This window comes from Myotis nattereri, assembly GCF_964212035.1.
Source record: "Myotis nattereri genome assembly, chromosome: 1".
In the NCBI taxonomy this organism is placed as follows: Eukaryota; Metazoa; Chordata; class Mammalia; order Chiroptera; family Vespertilionidae; genus Myotis; species Myotis nattereri.
Window position 1 is genome coordinate 67,975,291 of NC_138075.1, and position 22,275 is coordinate 67,997,565.

The window sequence follows — 22,275 nt, forward strand, 5'->3', positions numbered from 1 at the left end:
ATTTTAAAAAGTTCATTCTGGCTAGGCCAGTGTGGCTCAATGATTGTGCATCAACCTGTGAACCAGGAGCTTACAGTTTGATTTCCAGTCAGGGCACATGCCCGGGTTTTTGGCTCGATCCCCAGTAAAGGGTGTGCAGCCAATCAATGATTCTCTCTCATGATTGATGTTTCTATCTCTCTCTCCCTCTCCCTTCCTCTCTGAAATCAATTAAAAAAAACACATATATACATATTTTTAAAGCTCATTCTGGCTACCCCAGAGAATGGGTTGGAAGGGGGCAAGAGTGGAACTAGGAAGACAATTGGGAGGCTACTGTAATCATTCAAGTGGGAGAAGATGGTGGGTTGGCCATGAGGGTGGTGGTATTAGTGGAAACGAAGAGACAATCAGATACATTTAAGACAACTTCTGGAGATCGGATCTCAGAACTCAGTGCTAGATTGGAAGTGGGGCAGGGAGTGGAGGAGAAGGGAGAGGGAAATCTTAAGGATGACTCCCTGGCTTGAATAATTAGGTGATTAGAACCACTACTTTGTATTGTGGGGAGATTGAGCATTTAGTTTTGAACATGGTAAACTTGAAATGCCTCTGAGACATTCAAGTGTTTAAACTATTAGGTAGCCAATGGGAAGTATAGGCTTTGAGCCCAGAAGAGAGTCTAGGTTGGAGATACACTTTGGGAGTTATGGGCATATGGATGCATTTAAATCCACAATATCGGATGAGATCACCAAGGGAAGAAGTGCACAGAGAGCCTTAGGGACAGCAGCATTTAGAAGTTGTAATAAGGAGGTGCCAGCCAGGAAACATGATAAAGAGGTGCCAGAGAGGTGAGAAGGGAAAAAAAGGGGGGGGGGGTGGTGTCCTAGAAGCTAAGAAGGAAAACTGCTGAAGGAGTGAAGGAGGGAATGGTAAACTATTGAAAATCAACACGAAAGGGTGAGATGAGAAAGAAAAAGGATCCATTTAACTTAGCAACAAAGAAGTCATTGGTGAGTATAGGAAGAGAAAGTCTGGTGCAGAGGTTGAGTGGCAGCCATGTGGGAGCAGGTTGAAGAGTGCATGCGAGAGGAGGAGGCGGAGATGGCAGGTATAGACTGAGAGCTTGTGAATGGAGGCGCAGTTAAGCAGTAACTGGAGGCGGGTTGGGTGCTTGAAGGTGCAGATACTACTTGATACATGTGCCAGCTGAGAGGAAGAAAAGGATGCTTCAGAGGGGAGAGGGGATGATCAAAGGAGTAAAGTCGTAGAGAAAGAGGGATGGAAGATGGATCTACAGCAGCATCTTCCAGTTCTTTTGTTCATATACCCCCACAAAATAATAAGACAAAAAAACAATGTTTCAGTTGATGCCTAATAAATGTTTTCATAATTTTAAATATTTATAAAGGACATATACTTTCTACTTATTATATAGTATGCATCATATTGATTCATTTATAAAATTATTTTTTCTTTTGATATTTCATTTTGGGTAATTTTCTATGTCTTCAAGTTTACTAATCTTTTTCTGCAGTGTCTAAACCAGTGATGGCGAACCTTTTGAGCTCAGCGTGTCAGCATTTTGAAAAACCCTAATTTAACTCTGGTGCCGTGTCACATATAGAAATTTTTTGATATTTGCAACCATAGTAAAACAAAGATTTATATTTTTGATAGTTATTTTATATATTTAAATGCCATTTAACAAAGAGAAATCAACCAAAAAAAAATGAGTTCGCGTGTCACCTCTGACACGCGTGTCATAGGTTTGCCATCACTGGTCTAAACTGTTTTTAATTCCATCCAGTGATTTTTCATCTCTACAAGTTCAATTTGCATATTTTAAAAATACCTTCCAAGTTTCCACTTACCTATGTGAATACATGGGATACAGTTACAATAACTTTTTTATGTCCTTGTCAGGTAATTCTCATATAAGTATCAGTTCTGGATTGATATCAATTGATTTTCCCCTCACTATGGGTCATATTTTTCTGCTTCTTTGCATGATTGGTAATTTTTTATTTGACCCCAGACATTGTGAATTTTATGTTTTTGGGTGCTGGTTATTTTTGTATTCCTGTAAATATTCTGAAGGTTTGTTCTGGGATAACATTACATTACTTAGAAACAGTTTGATCCCTTCAGATCTTGCTTTTGAGATTTATTAGGTGAGAGCAATCAGTGTTTAAACTAGGTCTAACGAGTCCCCAAAACTGAGCCAAGAACTTTTTGAAAATTCTAACCAATGCTCCATAAATTCGGAGGCTTTTCAGTCTGGCTAATGGGAGAAGACTATGTTCCAGCCCTGTGTACCTGGTGACTACTGTTCCTTCTAATCATTTTGGGTGGTTCTTTCCTTGGTCTCAAGTAGTTTCCTCACATTTATCTGTGGAGCAGTGCTCTGCAGAACACTCAGGGAGGCCCTTTGCAGATCTCCAGAACTCTCTCTCTGCACCTTTCTCCTATCCAGTATTGTGTCCTGAGCTCTCTAGCTACCTTGGTTGCCCCAAACCCGGAGCTATCTCCTTAGCTCAGGAAGTCTGCGTGACCCTGCCTGGGGTCTCCTTTCCTGCAATATATCTGCAAACTCTCTCAAGCAGTAAGCTGAGCAATTAGAGGGCCCACTTCATTTGTTTCTTGTCTATCAGGGATCACTGTCCTTTCTTGTCTGATATCTAGTGTCATGAAAAATGTTGTTTCATTTTTTTTCCTGTTTGGTTGTTGTTTCAGGAAGGAGGGTAAATCTGATCCCCGCTACTCCATCTTGGCTAGAAGGGAACGTTGTATATGTACTTTAAATATATTTTTGTTCAAATCATGAAGCTTCAGATTTAAATGATTCTAATTTTGGAAAATGTCCACCATATATCCTATTTGTAAAGCCAGTCCTCTGTGTCAAACACATCTGCCAAATCAGATTGACTTTCTATTACAAAATGTCTGATTTTCAATTTTTTATTTAATTTTTTTGTTCTTAATTTTGTTTTTCAATTCAAATAATTCAAATTAAATGGAGAAGGCACAGAACTGAAACTTCTCATAGAGGCTCTCTAGGCTTTGCTCCTTCAAGGACTCCCTCAAGCAGAGTATTCTCAAGTTGTCCTTTGAGAGAGTTGCCAGAGTAGGATTCAACATGAAGGAGGGGTCAACTGGGAAAATGGAGATAGAGAAGAACTGACTGACCCAAGCCTCCTTCTTAGGCTGATCAATATAAAGAGAGGGAACAGAGAAAGGAGGAAGCTCTGGAAATTGATTTCCTTAAAACTGTCTGTGTCCACCTACCTTTTGGAAAGTCTTCATGTCCCTGTGGGAATGCAAGCCCTTGTTTGAAGGCCTCTTGTGCAGTGTGAAGCCATTGATGGAACCATTACTGATTCCTTTGTGCTAATAGAAGGGATGGGGACAGAAGCAGGCAGGAGCAGGGCTAGGTAAGCTGAGGACTTGATGCCTTGAGGTAAGTCAATTTCCAGCTTTCTTTATGAAGAATGGGTTGTCTACTGACAGTGGGGTTGTGGAAGATGGATATGGGCATCAGATATTTGAGGGAGGTCGAAAAAGTATGAAATGGTCATTACAAAGAATGGAAACTAGTAACTAGAATGGAAACTAGTTGGGCAGGGCTGAGGGTTGAGTTGAGGTTGGTGGTCATGAGTTCGGATCTACATCAATCTGCCCGGCTGTGTGATTTTCTTTAGCAATACTAAGCTCTTGCTTGATATTTATGAATTTGGTAAATGTTAGGGTTGCCAAAGCGGAGCACAAGGCCAAAAGGGGTAAAGAATTATAAATGTATTAGGTCATCTGGAAACCCAGTTGGGCTGAGCCCCAAAATGGTGCCAACACCCAGGGACGAGGAGTCAGAGATTTTAAAGGGCTTTTTCTGAGTGGAGAATTCTCTGGGTGGGAAGGATAATGGTCTTAGCAAATGGAATGTGGTCTAAGTGAGAGGGAATGTCGGTTGTGAAATGATCTAAAGGTCCATTCCCAGGGGAGAGGGTATCCATTCAATGATTTGATTAGGCCTAACAGTAAAATGCTGATCCTTCCCCTATATTGAGAGATAACGGTGAATAATCACACAGAGGCCTGATAATAATTATAGTTTATCAAGGTCCTTCCAGGGCTCTTCAGTTACAGGGTGGCTTTGGACTGCCAGCCATTTACATAGCACATAATGGCTTTCTTTTATTTCTCATCTTCCCAACGAATTATGTTACAATTTCTTCTCTTAAGCATAAACACCTCCAGACCTTGAGTTACAGTCGCCCCTGTGAACAGGGGTCAGGGTAGAAAGGGTTTGGAATGTCTGTTTTTCCTATCCCCAAGCTAATGGGATCTTGATGTGTGGCGTGGGCTGCCAGAGAGCTTGTCATTGCCCGTGTGTATTATCAAAGGCTGAGATAAGGCCAACATGGAAGAAAAGATCAGAAACTCTCCAGACAATGTGAAGATTGTAAAACTGCTGCCCCTCCCCTGCCTCCTTGTCCTGTTGTGCGCTGGGAGAAGAATGAAATCGGAGGGGGCTGAGGAAGTCTGGCTTATACATCTCTTGTGAGATGTCTCTTTCAGAACCACGCTCAAGTTGGGATACTGACTATTATGGTATGGGATATGCCATGTGCCAGTAAAAATCCAAGATTCTGCCGGTCACATCAATCTCTGTCTCCCATCATCATCAAAGCCCCACAGCATGGAAGGATGGGCTTTCCCATTGTAACAAACTATACCAAGTTACATTTTAAAAACAGCACACATACTCTGAGTGTGAGTTCAAGGATCAGTGGCACAAATGGGAGAAATACTCTCAAGTTCCAAGAGAACTTTAATGGACTTCTATTTTAAAGTGTCTCGGTATTAAGAAATCATTTCTGCAATTTTCAAGAGCAAATGTGAATGCTTTGACTGGTTTTCCCCTGCCTCATAACATGCTTCTAAGCCTCTCCCCACATGTGTCCAGGTCCACACATTCATTGTAATCACCTGTAACAATAATAAAGGGAATAGACCTGCTAAAGTCAAAGGAAATTGAAAATGCTTTAAATCCTGCTTTCTAAAACTGAGGTTAGAGAGGTGGCTGGATTACCTGCTGGAGTGGGGTGCCTGCTGTTGGTTTGGGCCATCCTTTTTTTTTTTTTTGAATCCTCACCCACGGATATTTTTTCCATTGAGTTTTTAGACAGTGGAAGGGAGGGGGAGGGGAGAGACCGAGAGAGAAACATTGATGTGAGAGAGACACATCAATTGGTTGCCTACTGCACACGCCCAGACTGGGGCCCAGGATCGAGGTACATGCCTTTGACCAGAATTGAACCCGAGACCCTTCAAAAAAGGTTGTGGGAGAGCAGGGTTTTTTGGTCCAGGTCCTTGCTGCCCTCCCACAACAGTGAGTTGCTGAGCAACAACTAAGATGCTGGACTCTCTTTTGAGTCAAGGCCAGACTTCTGCTCATGCTCAGGGGGAAGGGCTCACCTGTCCTCCCTCTTGGAGCTGATGGTCCCAGATGAGACCAGGGCCCGCTCAGCCTGGCTGTGTGATAGCAGGAGGACAGTCCATAGACAGTCCTGATGAGCAGCCCTAGGCCAGAGAGGCTGAATTCTACTTGGACATGGAGATCTCTGCGGGGACAGGTCCAAGTTATGTCCTCGTCACTACCCTCCCTTCCTAGTGTCAGGAGTCAAACGGGTTTGATTTACTTATCTTGCCCACAGGCTCTGTGTCTTCAAATCCCATGTCTCATTTGAGCTTCTGTCCCACTTCATGAGCTACTTGGGTGAGAGGCGAGTCTCAACAACACAGGAAAAACCAAAACACTCCTTGATTTGTCTCCAGCTCTGCCAGACTGTTTGTTCCTAGAGAACTCCCTTCCCCTGTGTGATACTCATCTGTAAAATGGCCTGAATCAGGGGTTTTCACACCACATTCTGTGGAGCCTTCAGAGTTTGAGGGGTTTCCCAGGCACAGCGGAAAGGAGGGATGAGCTGTACTCCCCACCCAGCACCCACCAGAGTAGCTGCTTTTTATCTGTTCCATATACTGTGTTTCCGTACAATAATCCTTTGAAGAAAGGGTCCTGCGGCTACCAAGTTTGAAAACTGCTGGAGCGGAGGATCATTCCTTCCAGTCTGAGATACTCAGGATTCTGAAGCCCAGTGCAAGCTGTTCCTCTTCCAGTAAGCCTTCCTGGTTACCCAGTCCCGGTACGCGAGCTCCCGCAATACTGAGGGTGACAGGCACAGATGTGTGAACTGTTTCCCCAGGCAGAAGGTGAGCTCCTTGAGGGAAGATGTCGATTTTCCTCTGCCCCGTGCAGTACCATATGCAGAGCAGGTGTTCAGGAAGTTGCTGACGCTCTGAGCGTCATGAGCTCTTGCAGGGGATAAAACCTCCCGAAGAGACTCGCCGACGTGGAGAGGAGGATTCGGCCCTTGGTCTGCTGCTGGCCACCGGGGATGCCTGTCCTCAGGAAGCTGGGGACCCTACCTGGGGAACAGCTTCAGACCCTCACAGTCCCCAAAGGGGCAGCCCTGGGTTCTTGCCTTCATTGAACTCTGCTCCACCTCTACTTCCCTCAGTGTCTCTTCCGGTGGGGGGTCCAGAGGAGGCATGCCCCTCACTCTGAACCTGGGAATCGGATTAGCCAGGATAGCCTATGGCCGGGAGGCACCTCAGCTGAACTTGGGGTGACACACAGGGATGATGGGGAGGAACTCCAGGCTTGCTCTGGAAATGAAGGTAAAGTGGGGTGAGGGGAGAGAGTGGGGCTTACTCAGAGACATCCGAGAAGGCAGGTCACAGGAAGGTGCTAGAGGTAAAAGATCAGGACAGCCTTGGGATAGGTGGCCAGCAGAGTGGGACTGTGGTGGTGGAGTGAGTGTGGGATCCTGCTTTGCCATTTACTAGCTACGGGACTTTGGGTAAATCAGCTCAGTTGGGGGCAAAAGAACCTGGCCAACCGCAGGCTACCCCACCGTGAAGTGAGATTCCAAGGAGACAGGTATGGAAGTGTTCCGTAACCTAAGGCAGGGATGGAACGGATTCCGATTAACGGGGGCACCCACTCTCCCTGCCACAGCAGCTTCCTAGGAAGGACCAGCCTGCAATATAAGAGGGATGCTCTGAGGCTGAGCAGCTCTCCTTCTCCTGCTCCCGCCACCTCAAGCTTGGCCTTGAACTTCTGGTCAGACTGGGTGAGTGAGGGGAGCAGGGCAGTTCAGGACAGAGGCCCCAGACCCACTCTGGCACAGAGAAGCTCCCCAAAGAGAAGCAAGTGTCCTGATAAAGAGCCCCTGAAAAGCACGAGGCCCAGGAGGCTGCTGAGGTTCCCCGCGACTCCTGCTTGGTGAGATACCCTGGGGTGGGCCCTGGCTGGCACTGTGGGGGCTCAGGAGCCCTCAGCAGGTCACAAGGAGAGCTGGGCGTTTTCCCTCCAAAGGCTCTCCCCACTGAATCCTCCAGATGTGGAGTGTAAGCAGCAGCCCGGACCAAGGCTGGAATATCTGTCAGGGTTTAAAATCCAAAGCTGAAGGGTGAGGCCTCTCCATGCTGACATGGGAAAACACCATCAAGCTCCGGCCTGATGCTGCCCCTGCCTGCACCCTGGTCCATGCTCTGTACCCTGATCCAGCCTTCCTGGGCCACTCTCAACTGCTGTAGCCTGAAGTGTGGGTGCTGGGCCTGCGCAGCCAAACATCTGGAAGATCTGGTTGGCTGTTGGGCAGCACCACAGGGCTGCCATCTCCTGGCCCCCCTCGGCCCTTCCAGGACGAGCTGCTCTGGTGGGAGGCAGGCAGTGACGGATCGTACACAGTCTCCTTCAGCGCCAGCCACAGGGTGTCCCGCTTCCCGTTCAGCTGGCCTCGCTCAGGTACTGATTGCTCAGTGTCATCCAGGTCGTCTGGGGAGGCACCCATGGAATCTGGTACTCGGGCGCTGGGCTCAGAGGTGCTTAGGCAGGTCTCATCAGAGACACTGAGCCCCTCCAGGGTGCTGGCTGAGGAGCAGAGGCAATCAGGGGGCTCTACAGCCTTGGGCTTGGGGGCGTGGGCTGGGGCTGGGGCTTCTGGTGAGGCCTGCACCGGCTCAGCCTTCGGTCCTTGGGAGTCCTGCCTGGCCTGGGTTTGGGGGCTGGGGCCAGCCTGCTTATAAGGGGAGGAGGTCTGCAGGGCTGGGCACTGGCTGAAGACTGCCTGGTGGTCCAGGAACAGCTCTCTTGGTGAGGCAGGGGCCAGTGGGGGCCGGGAGCAGCAGGGGCCATCGTGAAGCTGTATATCCTCCGAGAGTACAGAGGGCCGGTGAGACAGTTTGCTGGTGGCTGTGCTGGTATCAAAGCTGGGGCTCCGGCGCCGTGCCAGGGGCTGTAGCTCATACTGCTCTGAGCAGGACCCGGGTGGCCCTGGTCGTGGGCGGCCTACCTTCTCCCCACCTGGCTCTCCGGTTCTGGCGTCCCATGGCAGGTGGGCACAGGGCCAGAGGATCTGCCCACAGTTCTTCTCTGGCCCAAAAAAACAGCAGAGAGATTGGAAGAAGAAGCTGGCAAAGCCACAGCTGACGCACTTGACCATCATGAGGATAATGCCCAGCTTGCGATAGAGCAGCACCGTGGCAGGCAGCATGAGCACACCGGCGGCAAACAGGGCTGCAGCCCCCATGGCTGTGGCACGGCTGGTCTGGCGCAGCGAGAAGGCCACGCGGCTCAGGCGGTCTGGGTGTGGGCAAAGGTGATAGGAGATGCAGTAATTGACAGTGAAGTCTACCGAGAGGCCCACAGAGGCAGAGAGGAAGAGCACCTCGGCAGTGTTGAGCTGCCACTCCAGCAGAACCAGGAGCCCCACGGTGAGCAGTACCGTGCCTGCCACCGCTGTCACGGAGAACAGGCTAAGTGGAACGTTCCAGGTGCCCAGCAGCAGTGTGGCAAAGGCCAGCGCCAGAGCCAGGCCTAGCACCACAGCGGGCTCGGTGCTCAGGCTGTGCTGCAGGCTGTACAGCTCCAGACGGCTGGTGAACCAACCCTGGCGGAGGCCGGGAGGTGCCCTGCTCAGCTCCGCCGCCAGCCAGTGGCTGACCTCAGAGTAGAAGTGGTGAGCCTGGCTGTAGTTGGGGCTGTACTGGAAGCTGGTCTGGAACTGGAGGACCAGGGCAGTCAGGCTGCCCTGGGAGTTGAAGCGGAGCCCCAGGTCCCGGGTGCTCTCTGGGCCTTGCTCCAGAGCCATCACCTTGAGGCAGTGCAGGAAAAGCTGCGGTGCCCAGGGGAAGCCCGAGGGGCCACAGCAGAGGCCAGGCCCCAGGCGAGCACAGCTGGGGCTCGCCATCCAGTGTTGGAGGGCCTCCACGAAGCACAGCGTGGGCCAGCCCTCCGGCTGGGCACCAAAGAAACTCTGGTTCCGAGCCCCGTAGCAGAGTGTCAGCAGCCAGCGCTGGGCCTCGGGACTGCTGGCAGAGAAGGCGGGGTCACTGACCAGGGAGCTGTTGCTGCGAGGGTCCAGGGGGTCCCCGGTGTCTACGGGCAGGATGCCCCACACCAGGATCACGGGCATGTGGCCGCCCTCGCCCTCCGGCAGCCGCTCGAACTGGAATTGCTGGCGGTACTCCGCGTCGAAGCGCTCGAAGGGGTGGCTGGGCCGGAAGACCTGGCCGCGGGGCGGCAGCAGCGTGGGCAGCCGCAGGCGGGGGCTGACGCCGGCGATGTAGGCGCCCCCTGCCGCCAGCGCCGTGAACCAGCAGATCCAGATGTAGCGGAACTTGATGACGCCGCAGGGCAGGAGGCGCTGGAAGAGCAGGCGGGAGGTCCCGGCCACGGCCCTCCGCAGGCCGCGGAGCCGCCGGTGCAGCGCCAGCGCCAGCCGCCGGGGCGCGCTGCCGGCCCCCGGGCCCTGCCCCCGAGCCCCACAGCTGCGCGCCAGGTAGCGCTCGTGGAGCACGAACGAAGCGGGCAGCCAGGCCAGCGCGAGCGCCAGGTGCGCCAGCACGGCCGTGCCCATGTAGAGGGCGAAGCAGCGCACGGCCGGGAGGCGGCTCAGGTAGCTGGCGTAGAAGGCCGCGCTGGTGGTGAGGCCGGAGACCAGCAGCAGGTAGCCGAAGTGATGCATGGTGCGGCCCACGCGCTGCACCAGCCCCCCGGAGGGCAGCTGGCTCTTGCTGAGGCGCCAGAGGTCGGAGAAGACGAGGGTGTGGTTGGTGCAGACGCTGCTGAGCAGGACGAGGGCCGCCAGATTGACGAAGGGGAAGTAGGCCATGCGGAAGGCCACTCGGTAAAGAAAGAAGGCCACCAGGAGGGAGCCCAGCACCCCCAGCAGCACCATGAGCGTGAGGAAGAAGGAGCGCAGGTAGAGAGCAATGCTGAGGAAGATGGCAGCCAGGGCCAGCAAGGGGTACACCGTGTCCTGGGCTAGGTAGTGCCTCAACAGCTCCTGCTTGAGGCCCAGATCCATGCCAGTGATGGACGTGTAATTGTCAGAGAGCCCCCAGGGGGTGGCTAGGTGGTCCAGGTAGATGCCCATCATGGCGGCACCCTTTGGGGTGGGCAGGAAGAGCAGGCTGTACTTGAGGGAGGGCACCTGGTAGTCAGCAGTCTGGGGACTCAGAAAGTCCTTGTCCAGCAGAAAGTGCAGAAGTTGGTAGACGGCGCTGCTCCGGGAGCACTTGGTGGGAAGCTGGGCACAGCGTGAGGGCTTGTCCTGCCCAGGTCCCAGACAAGGGGGCCCCAGGGCCCCACGGTGGTAGTAGAGGGCACAGGTCCGGAGCAGGGCCAGTATGCGGGCTGCGTCTGCGTGAGTCGTGTCCAGGCAGGAGGAGCGGTTGGAGAGCACTGCCACATAGTTGCCCAGGGACCAGCTGGGGCAGCACTCGTTGGCTGCTGTGCGCTGGCACAGAGCCCCAAAGCGGTGATGGGAGCGAATCTGTAGGGCACAGAGAGCAGGAGAGAGCTCAAGGGCAGTGCCGGGCCGGGTTTCCCAGCCCTGTCCAAGGCCTTCTCACCTCCTTTCAGGCTGCAGAACGGAGGGAGAGAGGCATCCTGACAACCCAGCAGAACTGGCTTGTCTCAGAGCTGCCTTTGGCTCGTGGCCCAGGTGTCAGCACTTAACATCTTGACTCCATCAAAGAGGAGCTTCAGGAATGGTGCTGAGGCCCCAGCCTGAGAGGTCCTGCCCTAAGGGCCCCTGCAGGTCACACACCTCAACTCTACACTGTCTGAGCCAGGAGTAGGAGTGGAAGTGGCAGTCACAGATGGAACAGGGCCAAAGGTCCAGGGAACTGGAAGCAAACGGTGAGAAAAGCGGAGGCCAAAACATTCCAGGATCGGAGTCACTGCCAAACCCTCGCGCCCCCCCTCCCCTGTCTACTAGTCTGCTTCAACCCTCTTAGGCACAGGTCTGTGTCTTTATCAGACCTCATGCCTCCTTTTCTCTCCCACTTGCTGTTGACATCACAACAGCTGGTGTAGTTAGTTTACAGAGAGCACCCGCCTGGGAACCAGAGGCTCTGTTCTGCCACCAGCTGGATGTATGGCCTTGGCTCTGAGATCATGGTGACTATGGTAACATTTATTGAGATTACGATTGCCAGTCATTATGTTACAGTTTTACAAACTCTATCTTACTTGTCACAACATTCTTATGAGGAAATACCATTCTTATCCCCACTTTATTATTTGTTTTCTGTTTGTTTATTTATTTTAAATATTTTTTAATTGACTTCAGAGAGGAAGAGATAGAAACATCAATGATGACAGAGAATCATTGATCGGCTGCTTCCTGCATGCCCCACACTGGGGATCGAGCCCGCAACCCAGGCATGTGCCCTTGACCAGAATTGAACCCAGGACCCTTCGGTCCACAGGCTGATGCTCTATCCACTGAGCCAAACTGGCTAGGGCTTATCCCACTTTATATATTCAAAGACTGAGGCACTGAGAGGTTAAGAAACATGTCTGAAGTCACACAGCTTGCGGGAGGGCCGCTGGTAGTCAGCAGTCTGAATTCCCCTAGGGCAGCGGTTCTCAACCTGTGGGTCGCGACCCCTTTGGAGGTCGAATGACCTTTTCACAGGGGTCACCTAAGACCATTGGAAAACACATATATAACTACATATTGTTTTTGTGATTAATCACTATGCTTTAATTATGTTCAATTTGTAACAATGAAAATACATCCTGCATATCAGATGTTTACATTACGATTCATAACAGTAGCAAAATTACAGTTATGAAGTAGCAACGAAAATAATTTTATGGTTGGGGGTCACCACAACATGAGGAACTAACTGTTTTTAAGGGTCGCGGCATTAGGAAGGTTGAGAACCACTGCCCTAGGGAGTATTGGAGCTGGCCTTGAAATCAGCATCTGACTCCAGAGCACATGGTCTTTTTTGTTTGTTTTGTTAATCCTCACCCACGGATATTTTTCCATTGATTTTTAAAGAAAGTGGATGGGAAGAAGAGAGGAAGAGAGACAAAGAGGGGAGAGAGAAAGAGAGAGAGAGACATTGATTGGTTACCTCGAGCCTGCAATTGAGGTATATGCCCTTGACCAAAATCCAACCTGCAACCCTTCCGTCCGGGGGCTGATGCTCTATACCAGTGATGGCGAACCTAAGACAGCGTGTCAGAGGTGACACGCGAACTCATTATTTTGGTTGATTTTTCTTTGTTAAATGGCATTTAATTATATAAAATAAATATCAAAAATAAAAGTCTTTGTTTTACTATGGTCGCAAATATCAAAAAAATTTCTATATGTGACACAGCACCAGAGTTAAGTTAGGGTTTTTCAAAATGCTGACACGCTGAGCTCAAAAGGTTCGCCATCACTGCCCTATCCGCTGAGCCAGACTGGCGAGGGCAGAGCACATGTTCTTCACCAGTGTCTTTTGGCGGATACCCGTGTGCACTGCTTGGATTGATGGGCCTGGGCCCTTGGGCTGGGGCCTCTTTAACAGTCTTGAGCTCCTTTTTAGGACCTTTAGGAAAGCCCCGGGCTCTGCATGTTCTGTCTTCCAACACTTGTGTTTTGGCTCTTCGTTAATCCTCACCCAAGGACATTTTTGTTTTGTTAATCCTCACCCCACCCACTCTTCGTCCCCCACCCCCACCTGGAGCCTCTCAGCAGCACTGGGACCATTTTCTAAGCAGGGAAGGCTCTTCCCCAGGCCACCCTGGCAGTCCTGGCTCAGCAGCATTTCCTTGGGGTCAAGTTCTTGGTGTCCTGGTTCCCACCACACCCAGCCCCTGGTACCTCCCCAGTCAGCTCACCTGATCCTGTTCCATGTGACACATGGAATGGATGGCATGTAGGTTCCACAGGCTTCCCGCTGAGGTGGACATGAATACCAGCTGTGCATAGCTCTTCTCTGCAACACACCCCAAAGCTCAGCCCTTGTTGCCCCAGGTCCTGGGCCCACCAAAGGAAAGATTCTTACCCAGGGTCGTATGAGGTTCAGATTCTCAGGAGGCTGAAACCTCTTCCTGGCTGCTTCATCCTGGGCCTGCGTCCCAGCTTGTGTGCCCCACCCACACCCAGCTTGACTCTACCTGGCTGGAGCACCTGAGACCTGCCTCATCTTCCCAAATATAACCCACTTCCTCCGCTTGAATATAGCCAGCTGGCTTCCTTCCCTTTCTGTCTGCCCAAATTTGTTCTTCTGACCCCTTCTGTTCTAGTAGGTGGGGGTAGGGACCACCATTAAAGCCACGAACTGGCCAAGCTGAAGCTTACCAGGGGGGCCACAGAAGAAATTCTCTTGCCCTCTGTCCTCCAGGGGCTCCACCATCCTCCGGGGCCGGACCATGCCCTCCTGGGCACTACTCCAGGGTGTGGGGCTCAGCGTGGTGTGGGGGTTTGAGCTGAGGTATAGAGAAAAGCAATGCCAGGCATCGTCAAGGGGTGGGGTGCTCAGAGGAGGCCAGACGCTACTCCCCAGAGGTCCCCAGCAAGCCCCTCTGACCTACCTTTGCGGACGTCACCCAGTGGCCTCTCTCTGGAGGCCTCATTTTTTCTCCCATTCCCCTCAGTGGTGTGGGAAGATGGGAGCCCATTACCTGTTCAGCACAAGGTCTGGGGAGAGGGAAAGCAGCTTCCCGGGGCCCGTGAGGGTCTGCAGTGCTCTCCAGACCACTAGCTTCCGTCCAATGTCTGTGTCCCGAGGCTCAAAGCCCTGCGGGAGGAGGAAGAGGAGGCAAGTAGGAGGATGGGTTTTCCCTCTGGTCCTTCTTGGCTCTGCCCCCTTGAGTCCCTGGAGCAGGGAAGGCCAGCCTACCTGCCTGGATTGTTGAATGGGAGTATCACCTCTATCCCCTCTTCCCAACTCTCTCTGTAGGCTGAGAGCGCACCACTGCCACCCCACCCCCAGCTGGGCCACTCTGACTTGTTGCCCCAGACTGAGCTGAGGTGGCCAGGCCTGGGGCCCCCCTCCCTCCCCTTGACCCCTCACCAGCAAGGGCTTGGAGAAGTCGGGCAGGTGGCCCCCCAAGAGTCCAGCCAGGGTGCAGAGGAGGATGACAGCTAGACACAGCAGCAGCACTGCCACTGGCCACTCAGCAATCAGCTGGGAATAGCTGGGAAAGAGGAGGAGAGCCCGCATGAATTGGTGTTGGGTGTGGTAGAGGGGCTGGTGAGCTTAGGAGCCACCAAGAAGGAGTAGTGGACCTGTACTGGGCACAGCCTGGTCACTCTAGAGGTCAAGAGAAGGCCTAGGCCTACCTCTTCGGCATCCGGAAGGCCTGTTCCTGCCTGTGGAATAGAAGAAAAGACGCTTGCTTGTCAGAGCCCTCTTACAGGGCGAGAGGTGGGGGTAGGAGGATAGAGGATGACGGCATTAACCCTTTAGGCTTTCCCATACCACAGCTACAGCCCTTACTTCCTCCTCCACCCAAGCTGCCTCCTCCATCAGAGGCAGGGGGCATCCTGGGCTGCCTGAATGATGGAGTTCAGATCCCGGGGTGGGGGGGACTGGGGTGGAGGGTGGACCTACTTTTTAGCCCAGCCCTACCTTCCAGTGGCAGCTGGCAGGCTGCTAGACCCCTCTTACCTGACGCTGATCACGTGGTGCTGCACAGATGGGGGCTTCCAGGCCCCATAATGCTGTGAGGGGGCTGGGGAAGGGCTGAGGCTGGAGCCATGGGAGCACAGAGCGGCTCGGTCCCCAAGCCCTGGCAGGGAACTGCCCCCTCGGTATTCCTTCGGTGCCCGGGTATAAGTGAAGTGGGCAGGGGCCAAGGGGCTGGACGGGCCCACAGGCTGGAGGGTAGAAGTTGCCGGTGGAGGTCCCAGGGAACTGGAAGGGTCCTCAAGGGGACAGCTGTGAAGGGAGCAGCTCCTTTCTGGGCTTGCCTCAGGGGCCACAGCCTTGCTCTGGGACCTGGGGAGAGAAGAGGCAGGGAAGATTGGGTGAGGCAAACTGGTGAAAGCTTTCTTTCTTTTTTTAAAAAAAATATTTTTTTGTTGATTTCAAAGAGGAAGAGAGAGGGATAGAGAGAGAGAAACTGCGGTGACCCGCACCTTGGAGAGGGTCTGACGGGTAGAGGCGGAGTGGGATGAAAGACCGAGAGACGGGGTTGGGAGGACTGGCACAAGGCACCAGCACCAGCACCAGTACCAGCACCAGTACCAGCAACTTTATTCTTTACACACACTGCTTTATATCTAAGCTGTGGCTGGTCATGCTTCATAGATCACTGCTAGGACTTGGCCCATTATAGGGAAGTAGCAGATTGTTACAGGCTGGGCAAGACTGGGCAAGCTTTGTCTAGATCCATCTATGTTTGACAGTTACTATGACAATCAGGTTATGTTTTAGTAACTGCACTTTTAGCCACCGAGGTCATGCCTCGGTCAAGCCTTGTCTAGTTCCACTTTGCTGCAAACTCTAATAAAGCCTTAAACCTTTCCTGAGCTTTGACCTTAAAACCTTCCAGGATCGACATAGGGTAGAGTCCAGGGCTTTGCCATGTCCTCTGGTCAGCTTAGACTTTGCCAGCAGCATGACGGTCCCCAACAAGAAACATCAATGATGAGAGAGAATCATTGATTGGCTGCCTCTTGCATGCCTCCTACTGAGGATCGAGCCCAAAACCTGGGCATGTGCCCTCAGCCGAAATCGAACCCAGGACCCTTCAGTCCCCAGGCCGACGCTGTATCCACTGAGCCAAACCGGCTAGGGTGAGAGTTTTCGATTACTAGTCCTGGAGGACAAGCAAGGAGGGTGGGGACCGTGGATCTATAGCCCCAATCTACTTCTTAGGGGTCCATTGTCTTATTGACTCATCTGTCCATGCACTCAAAACACACACACACACACACACACACACACACACACACACACACACACACTATTGTCAGCCTGCTACATGCCAGACACTGTGCTAGGCAACGAACATGCTTTTACATGTATGACCTAATTACGCTTTACAAGAGCCTACAGGGGAAGTACTTTCCTTGTTTATAGACTTGAAAACGGAGTTTCAGTGAGATGTGAAGAGCTGGGCCTTGAGCCCAGTTCTGACTTGCAGTCCTGTTTTCTTCCTGTTGCAGTCATTGATTCATTCTCTTGTTAGATATTTGTTGAGCACCTGCCACACGCTTGTCCCCACAGATAACTGCTCCTCTCCCAGGTAATTGCATGGCTCACACTCTGTTCTCAGTTTGATTACCTTCTTGGAGAAGCCTCCCATGACTACCCTCTCTAAATAATCACCCACCAGTTCCCCATCCCCCTACCTGCTTTGTAATTCTTCAGAGCAGTTGTCACAACTGGACATTATATGATATAGTTGTCATGGTTATTGCCTGTTTCTCATATGAAATGTGAGCTATAGGAGAGCAGGGGCCTGAAGCATTTGTTCATCTCTCTATCCTCAGTGCCTTGCGCACAGAAGGTGCCCAGGGAATGTTTGTTGAATGAATACCGAGTGTCAGACAGTCTGTTAATAGTGGTGCTAGGATAAAGAAGTCCCAGCCCTTGTCCTCTAGGCACTCAGAGTAGGTGGGAGATGTGGACAGTCTAACATGTTGAGTGCTGTGGGAGAGGTCACAGAGGGCTGAAGGAGCCCAGAGGAGGGCTCGACCTTCACAAGGCTGGGGATAGACAGGGAAAGTGTGGTTAAGGCAGTTACTGCCTTTCCACCCACCTTGGGCCATGCGACACAAGGTTTGCTTTGTGAGGGTGTGCACAGTTGGGAGATAGAGTTGGGACCCCCAAGGAACTTGCCAGGAGGACTCAGAAATAGCTGTCTCTTCCAAAATTACTAATGAAGGCAACACGCTGTGTAGGGACTCAGCGCACCCCTTGGGTGTGGGGGTAGATGGAGTCCACCCCCCACAGTGACAGAATGGCCAGACTTAGGACATGAGGAGATGGCCACAGAACAGAGTTCTGGGATGGGTAGCCTTGCCTCTTTCCCTCCATTTCCCTGGATCCTGTGGCCTGCCAGAGCTTGCATAGCCCTTGTGGGAAAGCAAGGTGTATGCGGAAACAACCAGGCTTCTAGCCCTGCCTGCTGCACTGCTGAAGGGGTTGTGGGCCAGAGTCCTGATGCCAGTGGGCATTGCCCACAGAGGCGGGGTTCTGCCCAGGGACCAAGCAGAGGAACGGCAAAGAATAGGCAAACTCATCCTCTTCCTCCAAGAAGGCTGGCAGACCCTTATGCTGAGAACAAAATGGGGGAGCAGTGGTGGTGTCCTCCTGGCCCGTCATCCTCTAGCTCTGGGACCTTGGGAAAGACACACAATTCTCAGAGCACTGGCACCCTTGTCTGTGGCATAAGGGTATGATGATAATGATCCCTCCCAGGTTTGGTATTAACAGATATAACATATGTGGGAGACACATTTGCTTTCCTGCCCCTCCTCACACTGAGTGCTGCAGGGAGCATGTAGTTTAAGAAGTATATTTATATTTACAATTTGACCTCTTTAGGCACTTCAGATAATATATCTCTATTTGAGAACTCCGCACATCCTGCGAATCTCACTACATATATAATTATAAATACTTTCCTTTCTTTTAATACTTTCTTTTTAGTTCATCAAAAGCTTCATCGGAATTTGATGTCCTGATTTAAATCACTGATACTTTTCTTTTTGCTAACAACATTTAGAAAAATAGGAATTTGATCAATGTTGTTCTAAAGCAAGACCTAGGATGACCCCATAAAGTTAATGACATAGCAACCAGTGTCCTGCCAGTTAAAAGACCTTATGGGCCCATCTCCATGGGCCAGAAGAAAGCTGCATAAATGGCCTGAGTTTATGTGTTTAAGTGTGGACATCTACCTCTTTAAGATTTTTATTCTGCAGGTATATTGTGAGCACCTACCACACACTGAGCACGGTGCTTGGTCTGGGTTGGATTCTGAAGAATGAAGATGAACCATTAGTCTTGGTCTCCCTCTTTAGAGCGGGGCCTGCCTTCCAGCGGTCAGGAGGTTGGGGCAACAAGGATGCTTATTCCAACTTCCCAAGGCCTTAAAGCACTCACTGAGTACTTGACTTGTCCGAGGAGCCACGGTCCCACTTAGCACATCAGTTTCTTTTTCATTAAGGGAAGTCAGCACTCCAGGGGGCGCTGGAGGAGACCATGAGCACACTCCCTTGACCAGTCTACCAAACCTCATAAGTCTAACTCCTTTGGGTGGCTTCTGTTCAAGGGAGATTCCAGCCTCCACCATTGATTTGCTTTTACTAAGGTCTTCCTGGAGCCATCCCTTTTCTTTTAACCCCTTCTTTCCCTCTCCAGGGACCTAGGATCTACTGTTCCCAAATATCACTCTTTTTGACTGTGCCCATCATTGTCAACAGGTAGAATTTTTTAAAATTGATTTTTCAAAGAGAGAGAAATAGAGGAAGGGAGAGGGAGAGGGAAACATTGATCTATCAGCTGCCTCCTGCACTCCCCCTACCGGGGATCAAACCTGCAACCAGGGCATGTACCCTAACTGGGAATTGAGCCAACAACCTTTCAGTGCATGGGATGATGCCCAACCAACTGAGCCACACCAGCCAGGGCAATATGGTAAAATGTGAAAACTCCACATTCTGACTGCTGTAGGACTGGGCCTTTGTCTCAACTCTTTCAAGGAGAACAGCCAAACTCTCCTCAGAATAAAAGCTTTCTCTTGCTAGCCCCTGCTGCCCTCTATGCTCAGGAGACCTAGTAATAATATGAGTTAAGCACTCCAGACCTTGCCTCCCCAGGGGGCTTTCATTCTCACCCTCTCAGTTCCATGGCTCTGACTGGGATGAGCTACTTTCTGGGCTGACTGCCTGAGCCGGCTGGCTTGTAAGCCAAGTGACTGAGACAGGCAGGCAGGGAGTTGGAAAGTAGTGATGCAGGCCTCCTTAAGAGGCCAAAGTCACAGCATTCAGGGCCTCGTTGACAGGGCTCCAGACACAGAGTCCCCACTTGGGAGGCTTATAAGGGGCAATGCACATGTGCATTAATCTTTCCCCTAAATCCACAGACACATAGCCATATGGACATCCATGTGATCCTGCAGAGTGGCCAGGGGAGATGTGGAAGCAGCTCACACCAGTAGGAAAATAAAAACACAAAGAATGAGCTTTTCAAATTGCTCTGTAGTCAATGCATTAGTAAAGGACTGTTTGTGGGTGCACACAGGCACGCCATCATATTCACTATGAATCTATCCCCCAGAGTCGATTTGCCTGATTAGAATCCAGCGTCTCTGGGGATGTACAGAGAGGCGCCAGAGGTCCCAGGGAGTTGTTGGAGGAGAGCAAGTGATTCCTGTGCTCAGGATTGACCCTCATGTGCAGGGGAGGTGAGCAGACCAGAGAGTGTTGATCCTTGGCAGAATACCCAAGACGCCAAATGACTCTCCAGTCCCTTCTGGGGAGGCTCCTGGCCCAGGACCCTGCTCTGCCCCGTCACTCTTCCTGCTCTGTCCACCCCTGGCTCTTTGGCCAGGCGACACTCCCAGGTAGACCCTGGACCAGGAACACATCCACCCTGTGTCTCACCCCTTTGAAGAAAACTCTGGGCCCTTCAGATGGAAAGGTGGCTAAATCTGTCCAGGCTGATGTGTTAACAATAGAGGGAAGGAAACATTTCTTTTCACTTGTGGGGCATCCTCTTGCTCTGAGGTACAGACTGTACATTTTAATCGGAGCAGCCTGGAGACCATGTGCCTACCTCTGCTTTGAGCCTCCAAAGAATGCCTCTTATTTCAGCCCAGGCAGGATGGAAAGGCAGTGTCATGTCAGGGGAGGGGTTCTGGAGGCGGCAGACCTAGCAGGGCACAGACATTGCGCCATATTGCTACCTGGCTGGGCTGTTCCCTCACACATATGGTGGAGGAAGAGAGAGGAGAGCACCAAGATCTGGGCCCTCAGCGGGAATGTGTTCCTCCGTCCGCCCTCCTGGGGCTCCTTGGGGGGCGGGGGGCGGGAGATGGTTCTGACGGTGGCCTGAGCCTCTGAGCCTGCCCACTTTAGTGCCTCCAGAGAGTGCAGGCAGCTGCCACATGCGGGGACTCTGGCCCACACGTGCGCAGCTGGCCATGCAGGGTAGAGTGGACAAAGACAGTCCCTGGCGTGGCCGCCGAGTGTGCGCCCTCCCCAGGGCACACACCTTGGCGAGCCTCCCGTCTACGATACACACACTCCCTCCAGCACACTGACACGCTGGAACCCGGACTGAGGTGGCCGCAGGCTGGGGGCTCACTGAGAAGGCGAGTGGGCAGGGCCTAGAGGGAGTGGCTCGGAAGGCCGATGGGGTGGGGTGGGGTGGGGTGGGGTGGGGTGGGGTGGGGTGAGGGGAACCCCGGGCCTTAGAGGTATGGTAGGAACAGTGGGAGGGGCAGTTCCCCGGGGCCTCGAGGGAGGTGGGAGCTGACAGTAGGGGGTATCAGCGAGAGAGAAAATTGATTTGGCAGAATGAGGGCGTGGCCAGGGGGCCCGGAGCCTGGAGGCGCCGGAAGGGGCTCCGACAGGGGCTGGGATTGCATGGGGTGATGTATGGCGGCTACTGGGGATACCCGGGGCGGGGGTGCTGAGAAGGTCTGAGAGTTGGGTCTGTGGAGTGGTCTGCCCTACCTGTCCGGGGAGCTGCCATCTGGGGCCAGAGGCTCCCCCTTGTGCCGCTGCTCCCCTTCCGGACCCGGGCCGGGAGCCGAACCGCTACCGCTGCTGCAGCTACCTCGGTCCATGCCCGTGGGCGGTGCCGCTGTCCGGGCGCTGGTGCTGAAGCGGTCGCGGGGTGGGCTCCTGCGCATGCGTAGGCGCCGGGCGGGCCGATTGCTGGGCGGGGCCGATCCGGAGCCCAACCAATGGGCGCGGCGCCGGGGGGCGGGGACAGAGGCTACCCGCGGCGCCGGCTCCGGGAGCTGGAGGCTCGCTAACCCTGGAGACCCCGGGCTGGCGGTGTGGGCCCCTTAACCAGGCCAAGTCTGAGAGCCGCTGTTAGGAGTCCGGCTGTCTGGCTGTGGTCTGCACACCGGCCTTTCCTCAGGGCATCGGTCTCCCCGCAAGGAACCAGGAAGCGCGACCCGGGCACAGTGTGCAGAGCCTCGCAACTTGAAATGCAGACTTTACCAGTCGGAAAGAGGGAACACGGCACAGGGCACTGAGGGGTGAAGGCCCACATTTCTCTCGGCTCCGTTCAGCGACCCCCTTTCCTCCCCAGTGGGGCTGGGCATCTGCTCAAGTTGGGTCTTCCTGTACGTTCATCTGGACCTGGACCTGAGTCTGCCGCCCATCAGACACGGAGCCCCAATTTTGTTATTGCGTGGAGTGCAATGGGGAGGGGGGAGAAAGACACTCAAGAGAACCCCTGGTTCCTTTTCTGATAATGACCCTACTTGAGCCTGGGAAGTACCCAGTACCCACTCACTTGCTGCCTTTCCCGTCTGGGAATGACTGAGGGAGGGGAGGTGTGATGGGCTGTGGCTAGGCCTGGCTAGAGGGCTGTGGCAGCGCTAGAATAGATAGGGGCAATGTAAGGAGTCTGGGAGTTGGCGAGTGGAGAGGGTCCCAGATGTAGTGTTTGCATAAGCAGAAAGGGTTTCACAGCAAGCAGGATGGATGTGTGTGCAGGGAGGTGCCTTGGTTGAAGAATGGGGCTGGGGGGAGAGTTCGAACCCAGAAGCATTTGGAGTGTAGCTATCCCAAAACTGTGTGCAAATGCCATTCTGTGCAAGGCATAGGTCAGCAGGGGGCGGGGGTGGGGAAATCTAGATGTGTAGAAGTGGCAGGCCTGCCCTGGGTACCTTAGTTTGGTTGGAGAGATAAAAGGCTAGCCCACAAATTGGTGCTGACTGGGTAGGGTGTGGTCAGGCCC

At 52.6% G+C, this 22,275-nt stretch overlaps 1 protein-coding gene across 1 annotated transcript; it reads right to left on the reverse strand.

Moving 5' to 3' along the window:
• Window positions 1–7,628: 7,628 nt before the first annotated feature.
• DISP2 (dispatched RND transporter family member 2) lies at window positions 7,629–21,269 on the reverse strand (the record flags this gene model as incomplete). Its single annotated transcript, XM_081099709.1, has 8 exons — window positions 21,033–21,269; window positions 15,010–15,339; window positions 14,682–14,711; window positions 14,413–14,536; window positions 14,021–14,136; window positions 13,698–13,825; window positions 13,235–13,332; window positions 7,629–10,883 (listed from the first exon to the last, which is right to left on the reverse strand). Exons 1-8 carry the CDS (start codon window positions 21,209–21,211, stop codon window positions 7,629–7,631), a joined length of 4,260 nt encoding a protein of 1,419 aa, XP_080955835.1. The 5' UTR covers window positions 21,212–21,269.
• Window positions 21,270–22,275: the final 1,006 nt, after the last annotated feature.